Raw genomic sequence first — 24,706 nt, forward strand, 5'->3', positions numbered from 1 at the left:
CCAGCGCAATATTGCATCTGGTTGTATCTGATCCAAGGGTCACATTATCAATATTCACACCATCATTTAGAATAATGACTGATCCAAACAGTAATACAAGAATATACTGAGGGTTTGTATGTTTTTGCAGTAATTTTGTAGATTTTTCTGTTATTTTTGTATATTTTGGTAGTCATTGCGTATTTTCGTTGTCATTATCATTTTTTGTTGTCCTTGCGTGTTTATCTGTTAGTTTGTAAGTTTTTTTTAAGTCATTTACTGTATCATTATATGGGAAGTATGTTTTTGGAGTTGTTTTTGTGTGTTTTGGCCATTGTTTTTGTATATTATTTTAATATTTTATTTATGTTAGTCATTTTGTGTATTTTGCTGTTACGTAAATATTGATCTAATAATTTGTTAGCTTTTTTTGTGTATTTTTATTAGTATTTTTCAGTAATTTTGCGTGTTTCGGGAGTAAATTTGTGTATTTTTCTGATATTTTGTGTATTTTTTAAACCTAATCTTGTGACATGTTTTCTCTTTGCAAAAGCAGCGTGATTGAGATCCTGTGATCTGACCGCATTACTTTAACACTAACGCTCTAAAACACACATTTCTCTATTAGCAAATGTATTTTTCTACATTCCAGAAGTCTTTATACAGCAAAAAAAACACATTCATTCTTCAACAAACCAAACACTAACACACAGACGAGACGCACAAACGTTCATTCAGCCTTTTTTTTAAATTTATTTTCACATGTAAGGCAAACAACGTATGTGCAAAATGCAAACTAACAGTAGGAGTACATTCACATCACTGTTTAGTGGAGGTGGAACAAAAACTGAAATCATGTCTGACAAATGACCAGGATTATAACAACAGAGCTGCATTTAATCTGGGATTCAGCAAAGGAAACGTTACTGGGTTATATCAGAAGTCACATACAGTATGACCCAGTTTGATCCTTAAAGGACTGAACCAGGAACATGTTTTCATTATTAATGAGAAAAGTACATTAACACTTACTGTGGCTGAGTTTAAACACTTCCACATGTGACCAACTGTGCATAAATCCCTAATATTCCCTAAAGCAGTGGTTCTCAAACTTTTCAGCCTGCAACCCCCAAAATAAAGGTTCCAGAGACTGGGGACCCCCACTGTAGCTGAAGGTGGTTGAACACAGACATGAGACAGGGCCATCTATAAAGTCCGCAAAATGATGGTCAATTGTTCTATAAATCTGTGATAACCACATTTATTTATCTGAATAATATCCACTCCAATATGTCTATTATTATTTGTGGCATAGTATATAGTCATCTTAAAGATGTAAATACTTGTTTTAATCAGAAATAAAATGGGTTAAAAGTGACCAAAAATGGTGGAAAAGGTGGTGAAATTGGATTTCAAAAACCACAGAAAGTGATTAGAAAGTATAAATTAGAGTGACCAAACACAGACAGAAAAAGTGGTAAAAACAAAAAAAAAAAAGGGTTCAAAGTGTAAATATTGGAACAATTAGTTTAAACTGGCAAATAATGGACATGACAAATCGCAAATGTGGATAAATAGGTTTTTTTTTTTAAAAAAAGCATAAAATATGGTGAAAAGAGGTTAAAAAAATAAGAATAATGGGTTAGCATATGTGACATTTGGTGAAAAGTGGTGGAAAGGGTTTTTAAGTGCTGATGATGTCTTGAAAGGAGAACAAATGCACAGAAAAGGCATTGAAGTTTGATGGAGAAGTGGCAGAAATGGTAGTAATGTAGCAAAAATACATTAAAAGGCAAGAAAAAGTGATGAAAACAGGTTCAAATATGGCAAGTTTTGTGTAGTTGCAAAAAAACAGGCAAAAATTGGCTCAAATTGGTCAAAAGATATTCTTGAAAATATTTCTCAAAAAAATATATGTCTCACAAACCCAAGGTTGAGAACCCCTGCCCTAAAGTGTAAAGCATTTAGTTCCAGTTAACTGAAACCTAAATATACACAATCAAATCAGCTCATGAGCAGATTTGGTCGACTTGTTGGTTTGATATTTATATGATCCACGTGTGTGTGGTGTGTGCGTGTTCACAGACAGTCTCAGTATAAACTGGTTATTTACCACAGTGCAGTCCTATCATCTGCAGAACTTTCCCAACTATGTCTAAAGTACAGAGCACATTTTAGGACATCCTCAGGTCTCAGAGTTAGGTATCAGGAAAACTTCTGTCATTTGTCAGACCAAACGCCTTCAAAATAAAAGTCAGACTAAACTGCCTCATGCCATAAAACACGACATGACATATTTTGAAGACACTGAAAATACATGTCATCAATATTTGCTGCTTCGGATACGAGAATAAGTTGAAAGCTGTTATAACAATGATTAATTGAACTATGATATATCTTAACTTTGAAAAAATAAAAGGAAAGAATGGCTTTTCAACTTCATCATGCGTACTTCCGGTTCCTTCAAAATAAAACGCCATGTAATAAGAGTAATAATAATTTATATAGTGCTTTTTTCAAGGAGACTCAACATGCCTTACAGAAACCATTATTCATTCACACCAATCATACCGGTGGGGGCAAGCTACAATGTAGCCACAGCTGCCCTGGAGCAGATTGACAGAAGCAAGGCTGCCACTCTGCACCAATGGCCCCTCTGACCACCACCAGCTTTCATACACAATTCACAGCCATGTGGGTGAAGTGCCTTGCCCAAGGACACAATGACAATGACTTGGATAGAGCAGGATTCAAACCCCCAACCCCTTGGATATGGGTCGACGCACTCTACTAGGGCTGGGCAATATGGACCAAAACACATTTCCATATTTCTTCTCAAAATGGCAATATACAATATACTGTAAATCTTGATATTTTTTTAACTCAAAGTCTGACCAGAAAAACAATTGTGGGTTAAATTTTCTGATGGAAAAAGGCACATTTATGAACAAACACTTAAATATCTCCCACTTTAGTCTTTTACTCCTCTAATGGACAGCACGTGTGAGTGAGTTCTGTAGTGTGGCTTGTTTAGGGGAAGGTCTGGGATAGGATGTGCTAGGATTCATCTAACTGAACTTTTAATGATGTTCTGAGAAGAAGTGAAAGCATTTTAATATAAAATAAGCTATAAAATAAAAATATATCAATATAGGCGATATTGTAATTTTCTATATTGCCAAAATTAAAAACTCGATATATCTTGAATCTCAATATACTGCCCAGGCCTACACTCTACCACTGAGCAACGGTCGCCCAAAATGTCTCGTTTTATGCACTGAGGCCGTTTTAATTGACAGAGTTTTTGCTGAGTCATGAGTCAGTTTGGTCTGATAAATGACAGGTTTTCCTGATACCTGATATCTCACTCTGAGACCTGACCGTACTAAAGACAAACAGCATCTGTGTGTAATAAAGTGAGTGTGTTTGTATTAGAAATAAATAGATGAAATAAAGCAGCTCTAACTGCTTCAGTCTGTGCTTAGGTCCCGTTAAAGCTCTCGCTGACCTCCTCTTTAAAAACGTGGCTGCTGGACTCCAAACGCTGCCTCGTGTTTCCCAACTCCTCCACCATTCCAGAAGTCACGCCCCCCAGCAGCCCCCCCAGTCCCTCCTGTATCTCCCGCTGGAAGTCCACCTCCTCCACCTTCACCTGTCCGTCAGGGGGTAGGAAACTCTCCCCGTGCTCAAACTCGTAGCAGTAGCTGTCGTCCATGTGAGTCGCCGTGGCGACAGTGTCATTGGCGGCCGAGCCGGATGACGCGAGTCTTTCGCAGCGGGCCTGGTGTCTCAGGAAGCTGTCCCTCCAGATCACCTTCTTCCCACACACGGCGCACTCGTATGGCCGCAGCCCGCCATGAGTCTTCAGGTGTTTGGTCAGGTGATGCTTCATCTTGAAGGACTTGGTGCAGACGGGACAGCCGAACGGACGTAGGTTCAGGTGCTGCATCTTCACGTGTCGGTCGCGCATGCTCTTCAGTGTGTACGCCTTCCCGCAGTGACAGAAGTGGACTTTACCAGAGTAGGCGGAGCCAGCGACGCTCACAGAGGATGAGGAGGAGGACGGGGTGGGGGGTGAAGGAGGCGTGGGGAACGTGGCGGAGGAGGGGGACAGGTGCTGGCTGGAGGTGGGGGTCTGGGAGGAGGACCAGTTCACCTCTGAGGCGCTCATGGTGAAGTCAGGTGAGCCGGCGAGCAAAGGCCTCTGGGAAACCTGCCCCGTGCCTTCTTCGATCTCATCGTACGTCGCCTCAGAGAAACACTCCAGCTCCTCCTTGTGGGTTTCTTTGCTCTGATCGTCCTTACCACAGCTCCCAGTGGATCCCTCAGCGCTCCTCTGGTATGGGCGAGGCCACGGAGATGCCTGCCATGGCGGGAGGGGCGGAGCTTCACAGTCCTGATCTCTGGGAACATCTGAGGACGGATTAGCTTCCACCAAACCTCTCGCCAGCTTCTCTTTCACTGAATCCACGCTCTGCCTCTGCACAGATTCCAGGATTTCATTCGAGGAAGGTTGGAAGTCTGTGAGGAAAACAAGAGAAATGTAAGAAAGCAACGTTTAAAAACTCTTGTACAAAACAAAACACTTCTTGCACGTGATGTGTCTTTGCTCTCTGTCTTCTTCAAACCCAAAGTGTTCCCAAATAACAGAATTTGACTTGTGTTGCTTGTGAACCAAGAGTTTTTGCTGCGTTTCTCCTGCCATGGTTCAAAACTGCAAGCAACAACTTTCCCTGTGTTAGCCTGCAGGCTAGCTTTGGCTTTAGCTTTGAGAGGGGCAGGGCTTAGGAGTTTGCATACACGTGCATTAAACAACTCAGAGTTGGTATTAATAATCATTTTTTCTCGTGTGTGCTAAGTTTTATCCTTTGTAGATCCTAAATCATGAAAGTTTGTTTTATTTAGCAAATAAAAAGTATGTATATTTGGAAAAGAAAAGGAAATTATTTTTTTTTTTTTTTTTTTTTTTTAAACAATCATTTTTTTCTCGATTGTTATTTTTGTAATCGTTGAATGTAATAATCTAAATCGTAATAGAATTTCGATTAATTGCACAACCTTCTTATATGTTACTATAACTCAAAATATTTTTATATGAATGTTGTTTTTTAATTTGCTTGAATCCACTTTGATGTTTTCCATGTTTCTTACCACAGTAGCTGATCTGTGGGTAGTCTTTCTTCTTCTCTGCTTCATCTCCCACTCCCTCATCAGCCTCCGTCTCTCTCCTCTCGTCCTTCTTCCTCTCGTCCGTCTCATCACACTCTCCACTCTCTCTGCTCCTGTCCAGCAGACGATGATCGCTGCTTTGTCGCTGCTGGAGTCGGACTTTGTGCCTGAAAGCGTCTGCATTAGGGAACGCCCCGTGGTGGCGGCCATTGTGTCCGTGTCCATCGTGAGTGGTGTGGGGGCCTTTAGCGGGGCCCCCTGCCCAGGACTCCTCACAGCTGGTGAGCTCAGTCTGTATAAAGGCAGGGAGCTCGTCCACCTGGGAGTCTGCTAAGTGCTGGGCTGATGAGGGCTTGGGAGTGGGACGCCCCCATCGGGGAAGCTGTTGTGGGCGCCTCCATGTGGCTAAAGGAGGCAAAGCATCAGGCTTCTTCTCCTTCTTTTTCCCCTCCTTTTCAGAATAAAAGCACTCAGTGCTGCTTGGTGACTGCTGGCGAGAGGCAGACCCAGAGTGAGCTGCAGAAGCCTCCCCAGAGAAACCTTCTACACAGGATCTGGGTCTTTTTAGGATCTCGGTGCATTTGTCCACGATGTGCCACATTTGAAGGAAACTGGCCACAGTCACATAGTTGACGATGTCATCATGCACGATGCTCAGCTGGCCCGTGTACGCAGAACTCAGGACACTCTCAAAGGCCACAGGGTCCATGACTGAAGGAAGAGACACCGTGGTAACGTTCTTCAGAAGCACCTGCACGCAAACAAAATAGTGAAATATACATATTAAATGAGTTTATTCAAAAATAATATTAACTCAACAGTTTCATTAAATTGGTGAATTTGAGATATCTACAACTGGATTATTTGGTAATTTACACAATACTTCATGTTTTCTCTGTCATTTGTACTTTCTTCTGTGGGCCGAATTGGAGGCTCCAAAGGGCCAGATTTGACCCCTGGGCCTTGAGTTTGACACATGTGCTCTATGAAAACTGTGTTTTGATGTTTTGGTTGCTCTTGTTAATATGTTTTGATTGATGTGCATTGTACCGTACGTATTCTTTAGTAACTTTGCACACATTGGTATTGTTGTTGATGAACCTCCCTTTACCATTTGATCTGACTATCCCACATTTTATTTTATTTAATTATTACTATGTGGTTTTTTGTTTTTTTTTTAATTACATAATTTTAATTTAGTCTACTTATTTTAATTTTAAATATGTGTATGCTGTGTTTTTAAATTTTATTCTGTGTATTGTATTTATTTACTTTGATTTTGGAAATTTTGTTTACTGATATTTATTCGTGTATAGGTACATATCTTTGGGTATGTGTGTGTCTATACACACATGCGTACATTCTAATTTTGTGTGACCTTTTTGTTGTTTTGTTCTTTTTTTAATCTTATTGGTATCCAAGATCTGTTGCTTTGCTATTTGTTTAACACTACTGTTGCTATTATTCCTACTATTACTATAACTGCTACTGTTAATAATTTTTTTGGTTTATCCTTGATCCTGTTTGGTTGTTTTTGAAATCTTTGTTAATTCAGAGCCAAAAATGTGTAATATAAAGAGTTTTGAAAAAATAGAAAAGAAAACAGTCAAAAATATAAGGAAAGATATGGAAAGCTGTACCTGATCGTGAAAGTATGGCGAGGATGCAGCGAGCACGCAGCGGTGCGCCCTGAACACTCGACCCTGTACGTGGATGGAGAGGTCACACAGTCGACCCTCTTCACGCTGACGATTCAAATTGTCCAGAACTGCGACGCGAGCTCCAGGGAAGCAAACCTGGACCGTTAAACCCGCCGAGGCCGCGGGGACGCCGCAGGACGGATCCATGTTTGAACAAAGCTGTGGACAAGAACACATGCCATCAGTCAAACAGCATTTCTCCTGGGCTTTACGCTGTAAAGCTACATTTTTTCTACCCAGACATGCAAACACCAAAGGCATGAAAACCGTGACAATATGTTTTTGATTTTAACACGTAAATTAAGCAATCTTAAACAGAGTGCTAAAAATTGTATTGACATGGATTATTCTTACTGCTCATTTTTATTTATTTATAATATGTCATAAAGATGTATGAATGAGAGCAGTGATAAAAAGTCACCCAATTTCCCCTCAGGGATCAATGGTTTACTGAATCTGAGCAGCTTTACTAAGTTTTGATCAACTTTGTTTAAAATAATCTTATTTAAACTATCCTGGTATTATTCCAGATGATTAGACATATAAAGACAAGATGTACCCGTTATTTTTGGTAGATTATAATGGATCTAATATGAACAATTTTAAGAATAGCATTTCAAAACTACCATAAGATTAATCTATCGTCCAGTTCAAAGAAATACAACAATCAAGAAAAAAAAAAGAAAAGAATTGGAAACGTGCATTTACTCATTTTTGTGAGTAGATTTATTTATTTCAAAAATTAAAAAAAAAAAAAAAAAACAATATAAAGCAACCATGGCTCACATAAAAATAAAAAAGTCAACATTTGAACAAACAAATATCCAAGATTTGCCTGTTTTCATTTTTTTCCTGCTCTTTTTAAATTTACTTTTAACAGTTTTAACATTATATTAAAGAGCTAACTAATGTTTCCTAATGCATTTGGTTTTACCCTTTTCAAATACGATGTGTTGCAATTTTTTTTTTTTTTTCTTAAATATGTACAAATAAAAAAAGCTTGGTTTAAATTATTAAAGAAAGAAAAATATTTGAAGTTAATATTTCATAGCCGCTATCACAGAAAATTTCAATTCACAAAAATGATTGTGTAGTTTAAATAATGTTTTAATTCTACACATGTATTCTAATGATAACATTTAATTATACAGTCAGAAAATAACATGTTCAACCTAGTTACGGTTGCTAGGCTACAGTTGCTAGGTTTCCAACGGAAAGCATACGCTGAAAATCACAGCTGCTAATAAATCAGCAATAAACCCAGTTTAACCAAAAGGAACATGCCAATATAAATCTAAACATGACAAATGTCTGTATTTATTAATGTCATCGAAACTTCTAGTTAGAGTGAGTAGCAAGGTTAGCTCGTTAGCATATAAACCATTTGCTTTGCGGGACGTTGTGTTTGCTGAATATGAAGCGTTTTTACCTTCACAGTGAACGTCGTCGTCTACATGCAGCGCATCGTTGTCCGACGTTTTGTCAGTATTTGTGATTTAAATAGAGCTAAACCTGGTAAATTGTTATTTTTAGACGCAGAAGATGCTATCTTAGCTTAGCTTGTGTCAGACTCAGGACAGGCACAACTGCTTCCTGGTACACGCGCGCACACAATACAAACACGTATATGGGTGGGTGGGTGTTAAAAGTGGCTCTTTATTCTCAAAACAGGCCATCAAACAACATGAAATGATCTGCAGTGATGGCAAGGGAGGATTAAAAACATGAAAATCACTGACATGATTGTGATTTATACCACTCACAATGAAACTGTAACTTAACATTAGAGATTAACCATCGTGACGTCTACCTCACCGTCTTCTTCGTCTTTTTCCTGTAATGTTCTTTTTCTTCTGTGGTTTATTGGCGGGTGGCGCTCATCTGATAAGGTGCATTTTCCGCCACCTACTGTATCGGAGTATGAACCAGAGTTTTATCCTTTTCCTAACTCATAATATTTATCCCTATTCCTAATAACAATATCTTAAAATAAAATAATAATAAAAATAATTAAAAAAAAAAAAAAAAAAAACTATATTCTTCCAAAAAGTTCTGAATCTTCACATGTCAGAATAGGAGCATGTTGAAGACCGAGTCTTATCATACATATCCCTTTTTGTTCAATAAAAGAATGTCCAAGTAGATGGTCGCTGATCAATTCTGCAAGATTTTTTTTTTTTTTTTTACATTATAACAAGCACAACGTTACCAAATCAATTGTTCGTTACAAAAAACAATTTTATTTGTTACAGATGTCAATAGTTGAACGTATGTTTGATTTACAGATGTCTGTAGTTTTCAGTCAATAATAATTTTATAAATATGTTTCATTTGAACAATAGTATGACAAGTTTTTAAATTGTCATCCACAACCTAATCCCAGTGACAACAAAACCTCTCTGTTTGAGTGAAGTGCGAGCAAATTATTACAAACCCAGGCCACCAGTCCCACTTGGCCAAAAATTGAGGGTGGATAATTGAAAACATAATTGTAATTGAAAAATGTAACTGACCTCAACCCTGCTTGTATGGAAGCGTATTTGTACCATTATTCAATTACGGCCCCTGCTCCCTTAAAGGGACAGTCCACCCTGTAAATCCATTCCATCAATTCGCTGGGAACCCATTTACTGTGTACAGAAAGCTGCTGTGGCGTCTGATAGTCATTTTCCTGCAGCTTTGAGGGTTTTAATCCGGTGTGTTTGAATCTATCTGCTCGGGTCTGTGAGGTGGAGCCGTGTGTGTGTGCGTGTGTGTGTGAACAGGCTGAGCTTTTACCGCAGTGCATCTGCAGCATCCTCAGTGAGGGGCCGCTGTGTGTGGCGTAGGACGAAAAAAAAAAAAAAAAAAAAAAAAAACACGCACCTCCTCCTCCTCCTCCTCCTCCTCCGTGCGTTATTTTATTCTCTGCCATGGCCGCGACACGGACGCGTCTTTTCCACGGATTCATTCGATAGGAAAATCCACTGTTTTCCATCCCAGGGGTAGGAAAGGAAAGGAGTGCGCTCCTCACCCCCACCAAAGAGGACCCAGGGTCGGCCTGCAGATCCAGGACCACCATCCTCACATTAGATGATCGGCCTGTAGCGTGTGAGAGGCAGCAGCAGCCATCACAGATCATGCAATATATGATTTACAACATATGCACTGGTATGTGAGGTGGAACTTTGTAGCTGATTAATGTAGGGATTGTGGTTTTTCTAGCATTTTTAGGAAAGCAGAACATGTGGCATCTCACGTTAAAGAGCTCAGGGAAAGCCATGATCTAATCTCAGCGTGTGGATCTAACAGATCACTGTGAGTCCAAGGGAATCTGGATAGTTTCTCGTTAGATAACGGTGGACAAGGAGGATAAATTATAGGCTGTGAGTAATAATCTCTGTTTGTGTGTGATCCAAGGATCTGAGGCAGTGTAGGACATGCACAGGTAGGTAGAGAAGCTACAAGGCATGTGACTTCACTGAGCACACACACCTTCAGATATTTCACATAAGCATTAGACCTTCAGAAAGCATCAGGAGAAGAAAGTTCCATCTCAAAGACTGACAGCTGTGGCCTCTCCCAACATCTGGAAACATGGAAACATCAATTCACCTGATGCTTTTCTCCCTGATCTGCACCACCATGTTTGGTAAGTTAATCAAAGAATTCCTTTATTAATCCCTGCTTTTGTTACAGCCAAAAAAGATCACAAATAAAAGAATAAAAACGTTAAAGACAAAAGAAAGAATACGCAAATAAGTGTATAATTAAGTAAAAGTTACCAGTTAATTTATTAAACAAAAAGGTAACACTTTAATTGTGTTTTTTTTTTATTTTTATTTTTTTTTACATAAGGCTGACATTACGCTGTCATTATCATTAATAAGTGTCGTTCGCTAAATTATCACATCTTTGAGTACATTTTGACACCTTTGGAGCTATGTTGGCATTTTTGTGGTTAGGTGGAGGGATCTACAGACCTCACACCATAACACAGAATGACAAACTTCATCAACGTATGATCTGGTTACAGTACAGTGAGGATGGGGGAGGGGCTTAATGCAACTAATAAACAGTACATCTATGGCTAGTTTTGTCTTTAACCGTGAATTGATCTGAATAAAATGTATTACCATTGTTGGTATTTTGCTTTGTATTCTTGTATATCAATAGTTACTGATTATTAGTCAGTTTTTTCCTACTTATTGTGTATTTCTAGAAGTCCAAACAGACAGAAGCATAATGATGAAACTTGTAGAAGGATTAAATATGTCTTTATTCTTCCCACTGCCTTTTGAGCAGACATTATTACACTTACAAATGTACGTGGATCAATTATTTTGAACATCTGATTGTTTTTTGTTTTTTTTTGTTCCTTTTGTTTTCTTCACAACAGTAAAGCAGCACATCAGTCAGTTGTGTTTACGGGCTACTTTCATGCTGTGGCGTTTGTATTTGTTTGCACTTCCGTTTTGTGTTGTGTTGATCTCGTGCAGGGCAATACCGTGCATCGAGATTCAAGATATATCAAGTTTTCTATTTTGGTCATATAGAACTACAATATTGCCTTTATCAAAATTTTTATTTTAATGCTCATTTTGTATTAAAATACTTGTTTTGAGGAGTCGCTGCTTTCTCTACTTCTCAGAACAGCATTAAAAGCACAGTTAGATGGATCACTGAGTGCGTCCGAACCCGGACCTGCCACACTACAGAACTCACTCACACATGCTGTCCCTCAGAGGGGAAAAAGCCAAAAGTTGCACATATTGTGCAGCTGTTTGATAATAAATGTGCCTAAATGGCATTTTGCATCAACAAATTTAACCCAGAATTGTCTTTCTGGTCTGACTTTAGGATTTATTTTGCCATTTTGAGAAAAAATATTGCGATTTGAGTTTGGGTCCATATCGCCCAGCCCTATGTTGTTTTTTATTTTGTGTTGTGAGCTTTTAGGGCCACTGTAACTACATACCCAAATACATTTGTTTTCAGCAGAAAAAAAAATAAAAACAGTTGTTGGGGTTTAGTTCGTCTTTACACAAGGTAAAGTGTAAGAGATAGTAGCAGTTAATGGTTTAAAGATCTCTACATGTAGTTTGGCAAACTTGGGGCCCCAAAAAGCCTCCATTACCAATGCTTCTGATATGGAGTATTACGGATGTGAATGATGTGTATTTTTCATGTATTTACTACTGTTAGTGAGGATACAGGAGGCATCCTTACTATTGTTTTCCATTTTTTCTTCCGTCTGCATTAACTCCTCCCACAACATTTGTCTGATTTAGACAAATAGGCTATCAGAAAATTCCCAAAATTCCCAAGATTTTTGTTTGTAGTTTTATAATTTGTAACTTTCAAACTTTTGTACTGATTAAATGTTTTCTTTCCCATTAATTTCTATTGAAAATGTCAGCTTTTTTTCTAATTTAACCCCTTCATCCCCGGCCATTCTTCAACTCATTTTGACCATTCAACCTTTAACATGTTCAGCTACTACCTTCAACCCATTTCAACCTTCTTTTTCAATCTTTTCAACCTTATTGCTTGGGTAATGCTTAGCTAATGCTAGGTTAATGTTATTGCTCGGCTAATGCTATTGTTAGGCGAGAGCTAATAGTGACTACGTCACTTCCGTCACTCGCAATCCTTACGACAGAGCTGCTGGGACGCGATATTTGATTGTAAACCAACCATATGACATTTTTTAAATATTGTAATAGTACACATTTAAATATGTGACTGTTTTGTGGTGTTTTTAAATTGTTAAAACAACAATGTGTAACTTTTGGCCACTAGGGGTGCTATACCTGTGGCCACAAGCGCCGCAGCACTGTCGCAAAAATCAGCAGTCAGTCAGTGGGACCAGCCTTCCTTGTCTTTTGATTGTGTATACAGACACTAGATGACCTGTTGGTTGAAGAGAGATCATTGACTCACTATTAAAGAAAAGTAAAGTTTGTTTTATTTCAGTAGGAATCTGTTGCTTGCGCGAAATGCCAGCAGCCCCTTCCTGTATATTGGCCTGAGGAATCATTTAAAATAACTCATAAGTGTCAACTCTTTAGGTCAAAATGTCTGCGGTGTGGCTTCAAATGAAAAAAAAAAAACACAATACACAACATTGACAATCAAAAACCAAACAGAAAATAAGATAAAAACCAAAATAAATCATAATTCAGTCAAAACAAATTAGGATCTGGTCCGTGAGAGGATTGGGCACTGACAGTGCTAATGCTAGATTATTGATAAGACAAATTTTAGACTAATGCTAGCTAATGTTAGCTAAAGCTAGATAGCTAATGCTAAGTTATGCTAATGCTAGCAAATGCAGTGTGCACCTGCATCCTCACTTGCATTTTCTTCATTTTTCTTCAGAAAACGTGGTAATGCTGCTAGCTAAAACACAGTTTCCTTCAACACATTGTTTAAAATCTCATTTTCTTTGTAATATTGGAGCAAACGCATCCTAGGAGCTCATTTCCTGTTGCAGCCTCATCACGTTGACCGTGTGTGTGTGTCACATTGTGTGTTGTGTAAACAGTGTACCAGTGTCATGCAGCCTGTGCAGAGGTGGACTCTGACACCGAGGCCGTGGCCGGCGCTGGTTTCAAGCTGGGCTGCATTTCCTGTAAGAAGAGGAGTGAGGTGAAAGGATACGCCACGGTCGAGTGGTTCTTCAGGGCCAACGGAGAAGCCGACTTTGTTCCTGTGAGTCTGTGTGTGTGTGTGTGTGTGTGCACGCGCGCATCAACATCCTCTGGTCCATGGAAAGCTGAGTCATCATTTTAAAGCTTTCCCGAGCTCTAAAACACATCCTCTAAGTATAAAGAAGAAACCATCGTAACATGATCGAGTCCAGCACTAAGGCCATTATGACGTTCATAAATATAAAATCAATCACTACAGTGCAGAGATCATTAAAGTTTCATCAGTGAGATGTTTAATTCAGAAGCTGAATCTTAAGAGATTAATAATAGTTCAAGATTTGGGTTTATTTTTCTGTCACAACAGTTTCCTTTCAGTTATTAATCAACCAATCTATTGCAGTACCGGCTTTATCCACAATGGCAGTATTGAGCACAAAGATTTTAACATTCTATATTCGAGAAACGTTTTATAGCTTTTACTTCAAATGGGCAGAAAAGAGTTTATTCATCTTAAATAATGAATCATTCCTATATTGTACAGTTATTAGATAGGATAATAAAGGAAAACAAGGATAGGAGATGAAATACGATTAAATTAAGAAAAGTAGAATCAGATAATACAAGATGAGAAAGGTACATTTATTCAGAATCAAATAAACTTAAAAGTTAAACAGGAAAAGACTATATTTTATTAAGAGATTTTTTTTCTATTTTGTTCTAACTTTTTTCTTAAACTTCCAATACAAACAAAAATATTAAAGTTAATATATTAAAAATCTATATTTTAAATAAAGGATGTGATAAGGAACTTAAATATTGGGGTTAAATGCTGACTTATTTAAGGGCTGCATGGGCAGGTACCATCAACCTGACTTATCACATCATCAGATCCATGAAACATAGTATCAACATTCATGTCACAATTACAATAATCATCAATTTGATCATCAATAAAAGGAAAACATAGGAAAGGATGCATATTTGTGTTTTTTTGTTGTCACTTGTTATAATAATTTGTAATTTTGTACATATTTCTCAAATTTTCGGTGTTTATGGTGTCATTTCTTTGTGTGTGTTCATGTTTTTTAGTTTAATTATTTTATATAGTTTTTTTAAAAAAAAATTCGTAGTCTTTTGTGGTACTAGAGTCATATGGTGTAGATTTTTTGTGTGTATTTTTCTGTTGCTTTGGCCTTTGTGTTACATGTTTGTTATCTAACACCTCGACCCTCTTGTTGAACCCAGATCTACACCTACACCAAGGAGACGGGCCAAACGATCGAACACGACCTCTTCATGGACCGCGTGGACTGGAACGGGAGCAAGAGGAGCGGCGACATTCAGGACGCGTCCATCTACCTGCTCAACGTCACCTTCAACGACTCGGGCACCTACCAATGCTTCTTCAACCGCATCCTCACCTACGAGAACCACGAGTACAGCACCACGATCAGCAAGGTGGTCCACCTCACTGTGGTGGCTAAAGGTAGGAAAACTGACGGAAAATAGAGATTTTTAAATTTATTTTTAAAAGAAAATCAAGCAGAAACTGCAATGTGACTCTTAGCCAGGGGTGTCAAGATAATTTTAGTTCAGGGGCTAAATACGGAGCATTTTGATCTCAAATGGGCCACAGATTTTAAGCAGGAAATTTCAACATTATTGTGCCACAGTTTGCACTTCTACATATACATAAAATACTAAATATGCAAGAAACCAACAATATTTTAGCAATAAGTGATAATCAGTCCCAATAGGATCTTCACTTTTAATTTCTTAGATTTGTGACCAGATTCTATTCAAGTTGTGTAATACTGGTAATTTCAGGAAAATTAAAAATTAGTTTTTGTAAGAATTCTGAGCTTTTTTCAACAGTTTAACATAAAAAAAAAATTACTGCCATCATGTGACAGAAGCACCGGCAAATATTGTTGAGCTCCATTTAAACAATGATTCATGCTTTGTCATTTTTACGTTCTCCTGCGGGCCAAATTGGATGCTCCAATGGCCGGATTTGGCCTCCGAGCCTTGAGTTTGACACGTTCTTTAAACATAGCCTCACAAGCATGTTCCTCTGTATTTAACTTCAGATAATGTAAAATCCTTTTTAAAATGAACTTTAGGATTAATTAATTTTGAGTTTCAGGATGAAAAGCTTATTTTCAAAGCTACTGATGCTTTAATCGGTGATATGTCCAACTGCAGCCTATTCTTGTGCAAATGTTTGGTAGAATTGAAAGATTTTCATGAATTTGGGTCTGCTCTAAACCATTACTGCCCCCTCAGTTCAGAAACTGAATGGCACAACTACAAAATAAAATCAGATCAAAGAGTACCAGTAGCTTTGATCAAGATTTGGCACCAGGCTCCGGGTGGACACGCCCCTGAATTTGATCTGTTCTGGCCACAGTCTTTGTTTTGCCTCTGAGCTTTACTGTGACATTAAAAGGGGCTTTTGTTACAGGAAGCATTAAAAGTGCATCCAGACCACACTGGTTTTACTGCTTGTTTAATCATAGAGTGAGCAATGAAAGAAGTGAAATACAGTATTTGATGTCCAACATATGAACGTAAAAAGAGTCTCTGTAGTACACATACATTGTTCCTAAGAAGAATAAGAATTTTTTTAAAAATCTGTCAGGGGGGTCACATGACTAATTTTGTGCACAAAAAATGGTTCAAAAAGAGACTCCAAATATACAAAGGGATGACAAAAAAAACAACATAATGACTACAAATACATACAAAACTTCAATAAGATGTAGAAAATGACAACAAAAATGCACCAAATTAACTCCAGAAACACAAAACAGTAAAAATATACAGAGACTCAAAACACAAACATTTACAAAACAACAAAAATGCACAAAAATAACTACAGAAACTCAAAACTGCAAAAATACACAAAATCACAACAAAAACACGCACAATTACTCAAACACACAATACTACAAAATTTACACACAAAAAACACACGTAAATAAGAGAATATATTCAAAATGACAACAAATCTACACAAAAAACTTCAGAAACACAAAACGGCAAAAATTCACAGGAAAAATGTACAAAATAAAACCAAAAATACACAAAATGACTCAAACATACAAGAACACACACACAAAAAGCAAAAATACACAGAATGACTCCCAAAAGATAGAAAACAATAACAAAAACCCTTTATTGATTCCGGTGTTAATGCTCAGATTGATAACGTGGCCCTCAGATGAGACACAATCACCTTTTTGTGGCCCCTGCATGTTTGTGTGTGCCCTCTCACCTCATTCCCAGTCCTTCTTATGTCATCTTTGTTTCCCTCCTCCTCCCTGTGTGCAGCCACCAGAGGAACGGCCTCCATCGTGTCAGAAGTGATGATGTACGTGTCCATCATCGGGCTGCAGGTGTGGCTCCTCATAGAGATGATTTACTGCTACAGAAAGATCTCTGCGGCTGGAGAGGAGGCCTTACGGGAAGCAGCGTGAGTGCTTTTTAACCTTCACGCTCTGCAGCTGCTGCATGTGTGGACAACGTCCTGTATCTGCAGCTGTGACGTGCTCAATGTCTGACTCTAAAATGAAAGTTTTGCCTCTTCAAACACTGAAGATACAGGTTCACAGATTTAATGCTGCATTCAGGTTTACGTGTAAATCGTGCTGATATTTTTCATAGATTCATCAGGTGATTCAGGACATTAAAGTGGTTCTTGAATGCAGCATGAGTCCCTGTGCTGCCCTTTGATATGGGGAGAGATTTGTCTCAAAAACGTTCACAAATGTATTTTTCAAATTCACTCATAGATTCACAATTTTCACATCTGTTTTTGTACATTTTCACATTTGTTTTTCAGATCCACAAATGTCACAAAACATGTGTTTTAGAATTTGTGTATTTATCATGAATTATGTGTAAATCTTCAATTGTGTAAAGTGCAATTTTCACATGTATTTTTCAAATCCACAAATACGGCCACAATTTTCACGTGCTTTTCTTGTATTTTTTTTAGATCCACAAATTCACTTCACACACTTGAAGATTTACACATGATAATTCATGATAAATACTCACAAATTCTAAAACATGTTTTGTGATATTTGTAGATCTGGAAAAACACATGTGAAAATCTTTTTTATTTTTATTTTGCAACATACAAGACAATAGACAGGAAGAAACAACAATGTCATAACCTGACAGCATACACCCAGAGAACTGTATTTACAATTTCTTACAGTACAGGTGTGTGTGTGTGTGTGTGTGTGTGTGTGAGAGAGAGAGAAACAGGATGGGAAAAAAAATGTATATTAACAACAAAATAAGATTTAATAATAATGGTAATAATATTAATAGTGGAAAAAATAATAATAATATATATATGTATATATTATTAATAATAATAAAAATCTAACACGTGAAAATCTGAAAAACACATGAAAATAAAAAAAAAACATGTGAAAATCTAAAAAAAAAAAAAAAGGGAAAAATAAAATAAAATACATGTGAAAATCTGAAAAAACACTTAAAAAACAGAAGAAAAAAAAATAAAACAATATATGTAAAAACTGTGAATGTATTAGTGAATAATTTAAAACAAATCTCTCCCCATACTATGATTGGGCTGATTTATTAATCTCACCTGCTGCTGGATACACACACAATAGTGCATCATCTCAGACCCGGTCCACATGTACTTTTAATGAATGTAAAGTAAATGACTGAATAAATATGCCTTTTGTTTAGTTTGAGTAGTTGCTAATAGAAAAGTTTTAAAAATATACTGGATGTGAACAAACAAAGCAGCTGCTGATGAAGGCATTATTGGAAGCAGCTTGCATGTGTTTACTCAGCCTCCATTGGTTGATTATATTGAATGTATGATATTGTGTGGGCGGGGCCTCAGATCACCTTTATTCTAGCAGCAGTCTCACCATGCATGTGAAGCCACAGTTTACTCCTGGTCACATCAGCTTTAAAAGATTTTAAACCTGTGGACATTTCAAAATAAAAGCTAAAAAATGTAACAAGTCATATTTTGAAAAGCCGTTTCAGGAGTTTTGTGCTTTGCTGTGTGAACTGGGGATGTTTAATAGTTAAAATGTCCCTGGAATTTATGTCTGTCAGTGTTTTTGTTCACTTTCTTCTTTATTGTGGTCATTTAGTGTCCCAGTGAAAAAAAAAAAATGTTATCACTGTCTTTTTGTTTTTCGTAGTAGTTTTACTTTCATTATGGTCAGTTTGTTGCTTTTTTTTTAACTGTTTTGGGACTTTGTGTTTATTGTTTTGTCATTTTTGTGCTCATATCTTTGTCATTGTTGTTGATTTCTTTCTAATTTAAGTGTTAAATCGACTTTTAGTCATTTTATGTCTCCTTTGGTTGTTTTTTGTCTCTTTGGGTGAATATTTGTGTTTTGTCTCTTTAAAAACATTGAAATATAAAAAATAGGGTTGTTTAAAGTCTTTTTGTGTTTACTTTTTCTCTTTTTTTTATGGCTCTGTAGTATTTTAGTGGGTCTTTTGTTGTATTTTGTATCTCTTTGTGGTCAGATATGGTCTTATCTTGCTATTTTGTGGTTGTATTTTAGTCATGATGATGGATTTCTGTTTAACTTGTATTTCAAATTTCCCTGGAGTCCATTTTGTGCCTTTTTTCTGTAACTTTGTGTTCATTTTGTGGTTGTTTTGGTCTCAGTCGTCATTGTATTTTGTGCTTTTTTGTTGTTCATCTTTGTTCTGAAACCCTCAAATATAAAAGGTGGTCTTCTTTCTTCTCTTTGCTCTCATTATAGGTCTCTCGTAAATGTTTAGCAATCTTCATTTATTTTCCAAACCCTTTTAATTATTTGGGTTCTCCATTTTTCTCTGTATTTTAAAGCCTTAGACTTGTTTGAATATTTTCACAGTGGTTTATTTAGTCTGGGTTTCCTTTGAAATAATATTTAAAATCCTTTTAATGACACTCAAGAAGCTGAAAACAACATTTTAACATAAGAGCTGCTGGTGTGACTGTCTCACATTCATGATAAAGTGTTTAAAAGTGTAATTATTGTAATTTAAAACCATATTTCTCTTCACTGTACAGTATGTCATTCCTTATATTGTGTCTGTGTGCATTTACTGTTTTCACCCTTTGTCCATTTTTCATCCTTTAGTAAAAACCAAAACCTTCCTCCTGTAAGTGTACAGTCAGTCATACGCACATTTTCCTGCATTCTTCCTTTGAGACGATCCTTCATCCACACGTCTGTGATGAAAGACAAAGACCATAGTGTTGAAAAAGCTTGGACACTAAATGTGCTTCACTTTTTTGTTTGTTTGCAGAAATGCTGAGTATTTAGCGATCGCCTCGGAAAGTAAAGATAACTGTGCAGGGGTGCAGGTCGGAGAATAGCATCGGTACGTTGGGACTCCATCACAAACACATTGCACCACTACTCAACACGTAGACATTCATCCGTAAGCTTTAGGACAGATGTGCAACTGGCGGCCCGTGCAAAGTGACAAAAATTCAGAAACAGCTTAAATACATAAAATGAGTCACAGAAAGACGACAAAAATAACACAAAGATTATACAAAATACACAAATTCCTCAATAACATACAAAATTGCATAAAAATGCATGAAACGACTAGAAAATATCAAATATATATAGAAATCGACAAAAAACTAAAAATGACTACAAAAATATACAAAACGACAATGTAGTTACACAAAATGGATACAGAAAAACACAAAATGACAACAAAAATACACAAAATCACTAAAAAATAAAATAAAAATATAAAAATGGCATGGAAAATACACAAAATGCAGCTAAAAAACTTACTAAACTTCAGAAAAACATACAAAACTTCAGAAAACCACAAAATGACAACAAAAATACACAAAATAACTAAAATAAATAAGAGAAAAATATAAAAATGACATGGAAAATACACAAAATGCAGCCAAAAAACTTACTAAACTTCAGAAAAACATACAAAACTTCAGAAAAACATAAACTGACAACAGAAATACACAAAATAACTAAAAAAATAAGAGAAAAATATACAAAATGACAACAAAAATACACAAAATAACTAAAAAAAATATATACAAAATGACAACGAAAATAAACAAAATGACTCCAAAGAACATACTAAATAAATAAAAACACAATAGGATAACTGAAATACTCAAAACGACTGCAAAAATATTAGGAAAATATAAACAAAGACATGTAAAAAATAGAGAAAAATTAACTAAATGACTCCAAAAACACTCAAAATACAGACAAACCCTTTGTTCTTTCCGGTGTTAATGCTCATACTAGTCATTAGTCTAAATGTTAACATAGATTTTGATAAATGCAGCCCTTGGATTGGATACAAACACATTTTTGTTGGCTTCACTGTGATAAAAATTGCACATCTCTGCTTTAGGATATTAATTCAACAAATAAACTGCCTATAACAAAAAGAGGATAACTGAGTACACATAGTATGACTAAATTGCTACAGAAAATATAGATATACATTATATTAGTAACTATCCCCATTCTCCTTGTTTTTAATGTGTTTAAATGCAGTAACCTGTAAAACTAAATAATAAATGTAAAAATATGGTTGTTGTTAACTGATTATTTTTCTGTCCAAGGCTTCCTTCCTGGACGGAAAACCTTGGTCCACCCTCTGACCTGCATGACCGTGACCTGGACTGGAAGCCCCTCCTCTTCTCAGACCTTTATTCACCTTCTCCTCGACCGCACATAAATATGAAGTACAAGGACAGCATAGTACCAGCATTGTATATAGTATTCTACAGCGCAAAAAGCATGCTCTGCACATTAATGAGAAACCGTTATGCATTAATGAGCCACATTGTTGAAAACATGTATACTGTACCAGCAGTATTCCTCCTCTTCCTACATGTAGTCATGTTGAAACGTTAGTCGTTGTCCGAGGGTGGGGCGGACTCTGCGAGGCTGATTATTGGTGAAAGCTTTTTACTATTTCATCACCACCGGATGTAAAAAAAAAAAATTAAATAAACACAAACAAGACGTCTGTGAAGATATTTAAAAACTAGAATGTGATGGACTATTATAGACTGGATTTTCAGTATAATTGCTAGTTGTACTTATATACGGTTATAATCCATTGGAATGGACTAATAAAGATGGAAGAAACCCACCTCGGGAAGGTTTTTATGTGTATCATCATCATGTGCAAACTGCAGTAGAGCTCACACACGTTTTAGGTTAAGACAGTTTATTATTTATGAAAATAAAACAAAACATAATAAAAACAGTAATAATTGTATTTTATTCCTGTTGGCACTGATTTAAACTGAGCTGATTAATTTCTTCCACGAAACTGTTGATGAATGAACCACTAAAAGCCTCCTGATAATCTCCAGTTTAAGTGTTTTAACTGGTTAATTACTTTTTACCAACCAAACTGGCAACGTCGCTCATGCATTAGCAAAAGTAGCTCTTTAGCAGCCTCTGGCTAACCAACAATTTTAAGTGCTTTTCTTGTACTTTTTAAACTAAACTTACCATTCATAGCCTATAGACTAGTAATTGATTTGTAATTAGCAATTTATCAACTCTATCCTATCAATAAAAATGTTTTCCCAGTGTGTCTATTTATTTATTTATTTTTATTTATTTATTTATTTATTTATTTATTTATTCAGTTTATTTCCGACATGGTTACATTCACTTTTTTTTTTTTTTTTTTTTTCTTTTTTTTTTTTTCTTTTTTTGTACATGCCGAAAAAGGAGACGAGAGAAGCAGTTTGCTTATCCGGGTCCCGTCCCCTGTTTTACCATCGCAAATTTACATGGGTTTACATGTCTCTCTGGTCAAACATTCTTGATTTCTTCTGAACGTCCATCTGTAGTCAGTGTTGTCCTCTCTATCTTTGTTTGTGTTCGCCTTGTTCCCTGCCAGACGTTGTTAGCATTCCTCCAGTTCAAGAATAGTTCCTCTTTCGAAGGTGTTTGGAAGGTTTTTCCCTTTTTATCCACAATGTCACCTTGTTTTGTCTCTACATCAAGGGTAATCCAGCTGTTGTTAGTTCCATTGGCAGTGTTGTATCCTCCACTGTCTGATGATGGGATCAGATCCAACTTGTATAAACACATCACTACATCCCAGTTCACAAGCAAGGCAGTATTTTAATGTAATATATCTTAGTTCATAAGCGTGTTTCTAACTGCTGTTGTTAGTTTTATTGGCAGTGTTGTATTTTCCACTGTTAGATTTAACTTGTATAAACACATTATTATATCAGTAATTTCATTGTATAAAAAAAAAAAAAAAACGTGTTTCTAACTGCACATATGACAATAAACACTTTGAATTTAAATTTAATGTAATCCTTACTCACCCCACCACCTAGCAATTGAAATGAATAAATGACAGACCTTTTTTACTCTTGGTTTCACATTTAAATCGGTCTCCGTAAAAGTTTTAAGTAAGAGTTTTATTTCCAGTGTTTATATAGATCTGGGTCCTTATCCATGATTACCATCAGTAGTGTTGTTGTTTAGGTGGATCCTTCGTATTTTCCCAAGTTGTCCATCGTTTTGACGAGAACTGGTTTTCCGTCCTCTTCTTCCAGGATGTAAATCCTGCAGTTTTTTGACCAAGTCTTCATAATCTTTCCTTCTTTTTTTATTTGGCGTGCTTTCCATGCAATGCTTGCATTTTGTTTCGTCAGGTTTTCATTGATGTACACCTTCGTTCCCTTGAGTTTATTTCTTTGCTTGAGTAGTTCTCCTTTGAATTTTATATTCGTGAAGGCTATTTTTACAGCTCTGGTATCATTTCTCTTTGGCAGGAGATGGCAGGAGTTGATGTTGTCAGGGTTCAGGACAATGTCCTTCGACTTGAGGAAGTCAATGACCTGTTGTTCAATCGATTTTGTTTCTTCGTCACTCCTGGGTTTTATCTTTAGGCCTGTGATGATGACATCTTTCTCTCTTTCCTTTTGTTCCAGCTGTTCAACCCTCACGTTCAACAATTTTATCTCTTCAGCATTTCTTTCATTCTTTTCTTTCAGTACCTTTGTTTCGCTTTGTAGTCTTTCCAGTGAGTTTTCCAGCGTCTTTTCCAACGACTTTATCTCGGCAGATAGGTTTTGTAGACCCTCGCGTATCATCTCCTTGACCTCTTCCAAACCCGAATTGGGTTCTGAAGGGCCTCCCTGCGGTTTTTTCACCATTTTCCTTCAGTCTTGGGCCCAGTTTTTCAGGCTGTTCAGGCTGTTCAGCTGTAGCCAGCTGTAGCCAAGGTCGTGTTATCGGAGCAAACGAAAACACGTCTGCTGTCTCCAAAGACCAGAGTAGTAAGTCTATAGATTGCTAATGTTAGCAATTAGCTTTGGAGAGATCTCAAACCATTCACTACTACTGCAAATAAACTTTTTAAAGCAATTTTGTTTGTTTCTTTTAAATTTTTTGAATTTTGGAAATTATTAATTGTAGGTTAAGTCTAGTGTTATTCTGGTGAAACAGTTCACCTTTTCCACCAATGCGGACTTAGATTTTTTTAAGATTAAACCTGAAATTCAATTCAATTTTATTTATATAGCGCATATTACAACAGTCATGTTAAAGCGCTTAACAAAAAATAGAAATCAAATAAAACACATCATTATATATATATAATTTTAATTATTTATTCAATAGATTATTTGATAAGGACAGTGCACATCTATTTAAACAGCAATAAACGTAAAAATGCCAAATTATAGCAACAATGCTCATTTGTGTCTGCAAAAAAAAAAAAAACATTGGCCGATAAATCACGTTAAAATACGTTACATTTAAGCATAAATGTGACTTTCCAGTTCATCTGCCAATGACTGCTGGCCGTTACTATGGTAACTTACCATCAAACGCTTTCAGGATGCTACGCAGCGGCTGCTCAGTGATTGGTTAGATACAGTTAACTACAATTAATGTTTCTGAAATAAATATAGGAAATTAGAAATTCGAATTTGTTTAGAAAAACAGTGAATAATTTAAAAAGTCATGTAACAGATCTAGACCCAGACAAATTAAAATATATGGGTTTCTCAATATTTATTAGCCATGCATTATTTAACACGACTTGTATACATCACTATCGTGCAGTTTTTGTTGATGATTTTTGCAAATTTAGGAGAAAAAAAACACTTAAAGCAACGAAACACAAACATTGATAATGGTTAAATGTATGATTTCCAGTGAGAACAACAAGAATTCA

The 24,706-nt window shown here is 36.5% G+C and overlaps 2 protein-coding genes across 2 annotated transcripts; one reads left to right on the forward strand and one right to left on the reverse strand.

The window, feature by feature from the left end:
* Positions 1-3,003: 3,003 nt before the first annotated feature.
* zbtb22a (zinc finger and BTB domain containing 22a) lies at positions 3,004-8,666 on the reverse strand. The gene is made up of 4 exons (XM_028461555.1): positions 8,278-8,666; positions 6,789-7,007; positions 5,131-5,899; positions 3,004-4,500 (listed from the first exon to the last, which is right to left on the reverse strand). Exons 2-4 carry the CDS (start codon positions 6,993-6,995, stop codon positions 3,461-3,463), a joined length of 2,016 nt encoding a protein of 671 aa, XP_028317356.1. The 5' UTR covers positions 6,996-7,007; positions 8,278-8,666; the 3' UTR covers positions 3,004-3,460.
* Positions 8,667-9,440: 774 nt separating this feature from the next.
* Positions 9,441-21,640, forward strand: scn1bb (sodium channel, voltage-gated, type I, beta b). The gene is made up of 7 exons (XM_028461556.1): positions 9,441-10,145; positions 10,248-10,479; positions 13,375-13,541; positions 14,726-14,966; positions 16,814-16,955; positions 19,790-19,864; positions 21,105-21,640. Exons 2-6 carry the CDS (start codon positions 10,425-10,427, stop codon positions 19,857-19,859), a joined length of 675 nt encoding a protein of 224 aa, XP_028317357.1. The 5' UTR covers positions 9,441-10,145; positions 10,248-10,424; the 3' UTR covers positions 19,860-19,864; positions 21,105-21,640.
* Positions 21,641-24,706: the final 3,066 nt, after the last annotated feature.

This window comes from Gouania willdenowi, chromosome 11 (genome assembly GCF_900634775.1).
Source record: "Gouania willdenowi chromosome 11, fGouWil2.1, whole genome shotgun sequence".
NCBI classification, from domain to species: domain Eukaryota; kingdom Metazoa; phylum Chordata; class Actinopteri; order Blenniiformes; family Gobiesocidae; genus Gouania; species Gouania willdenowi.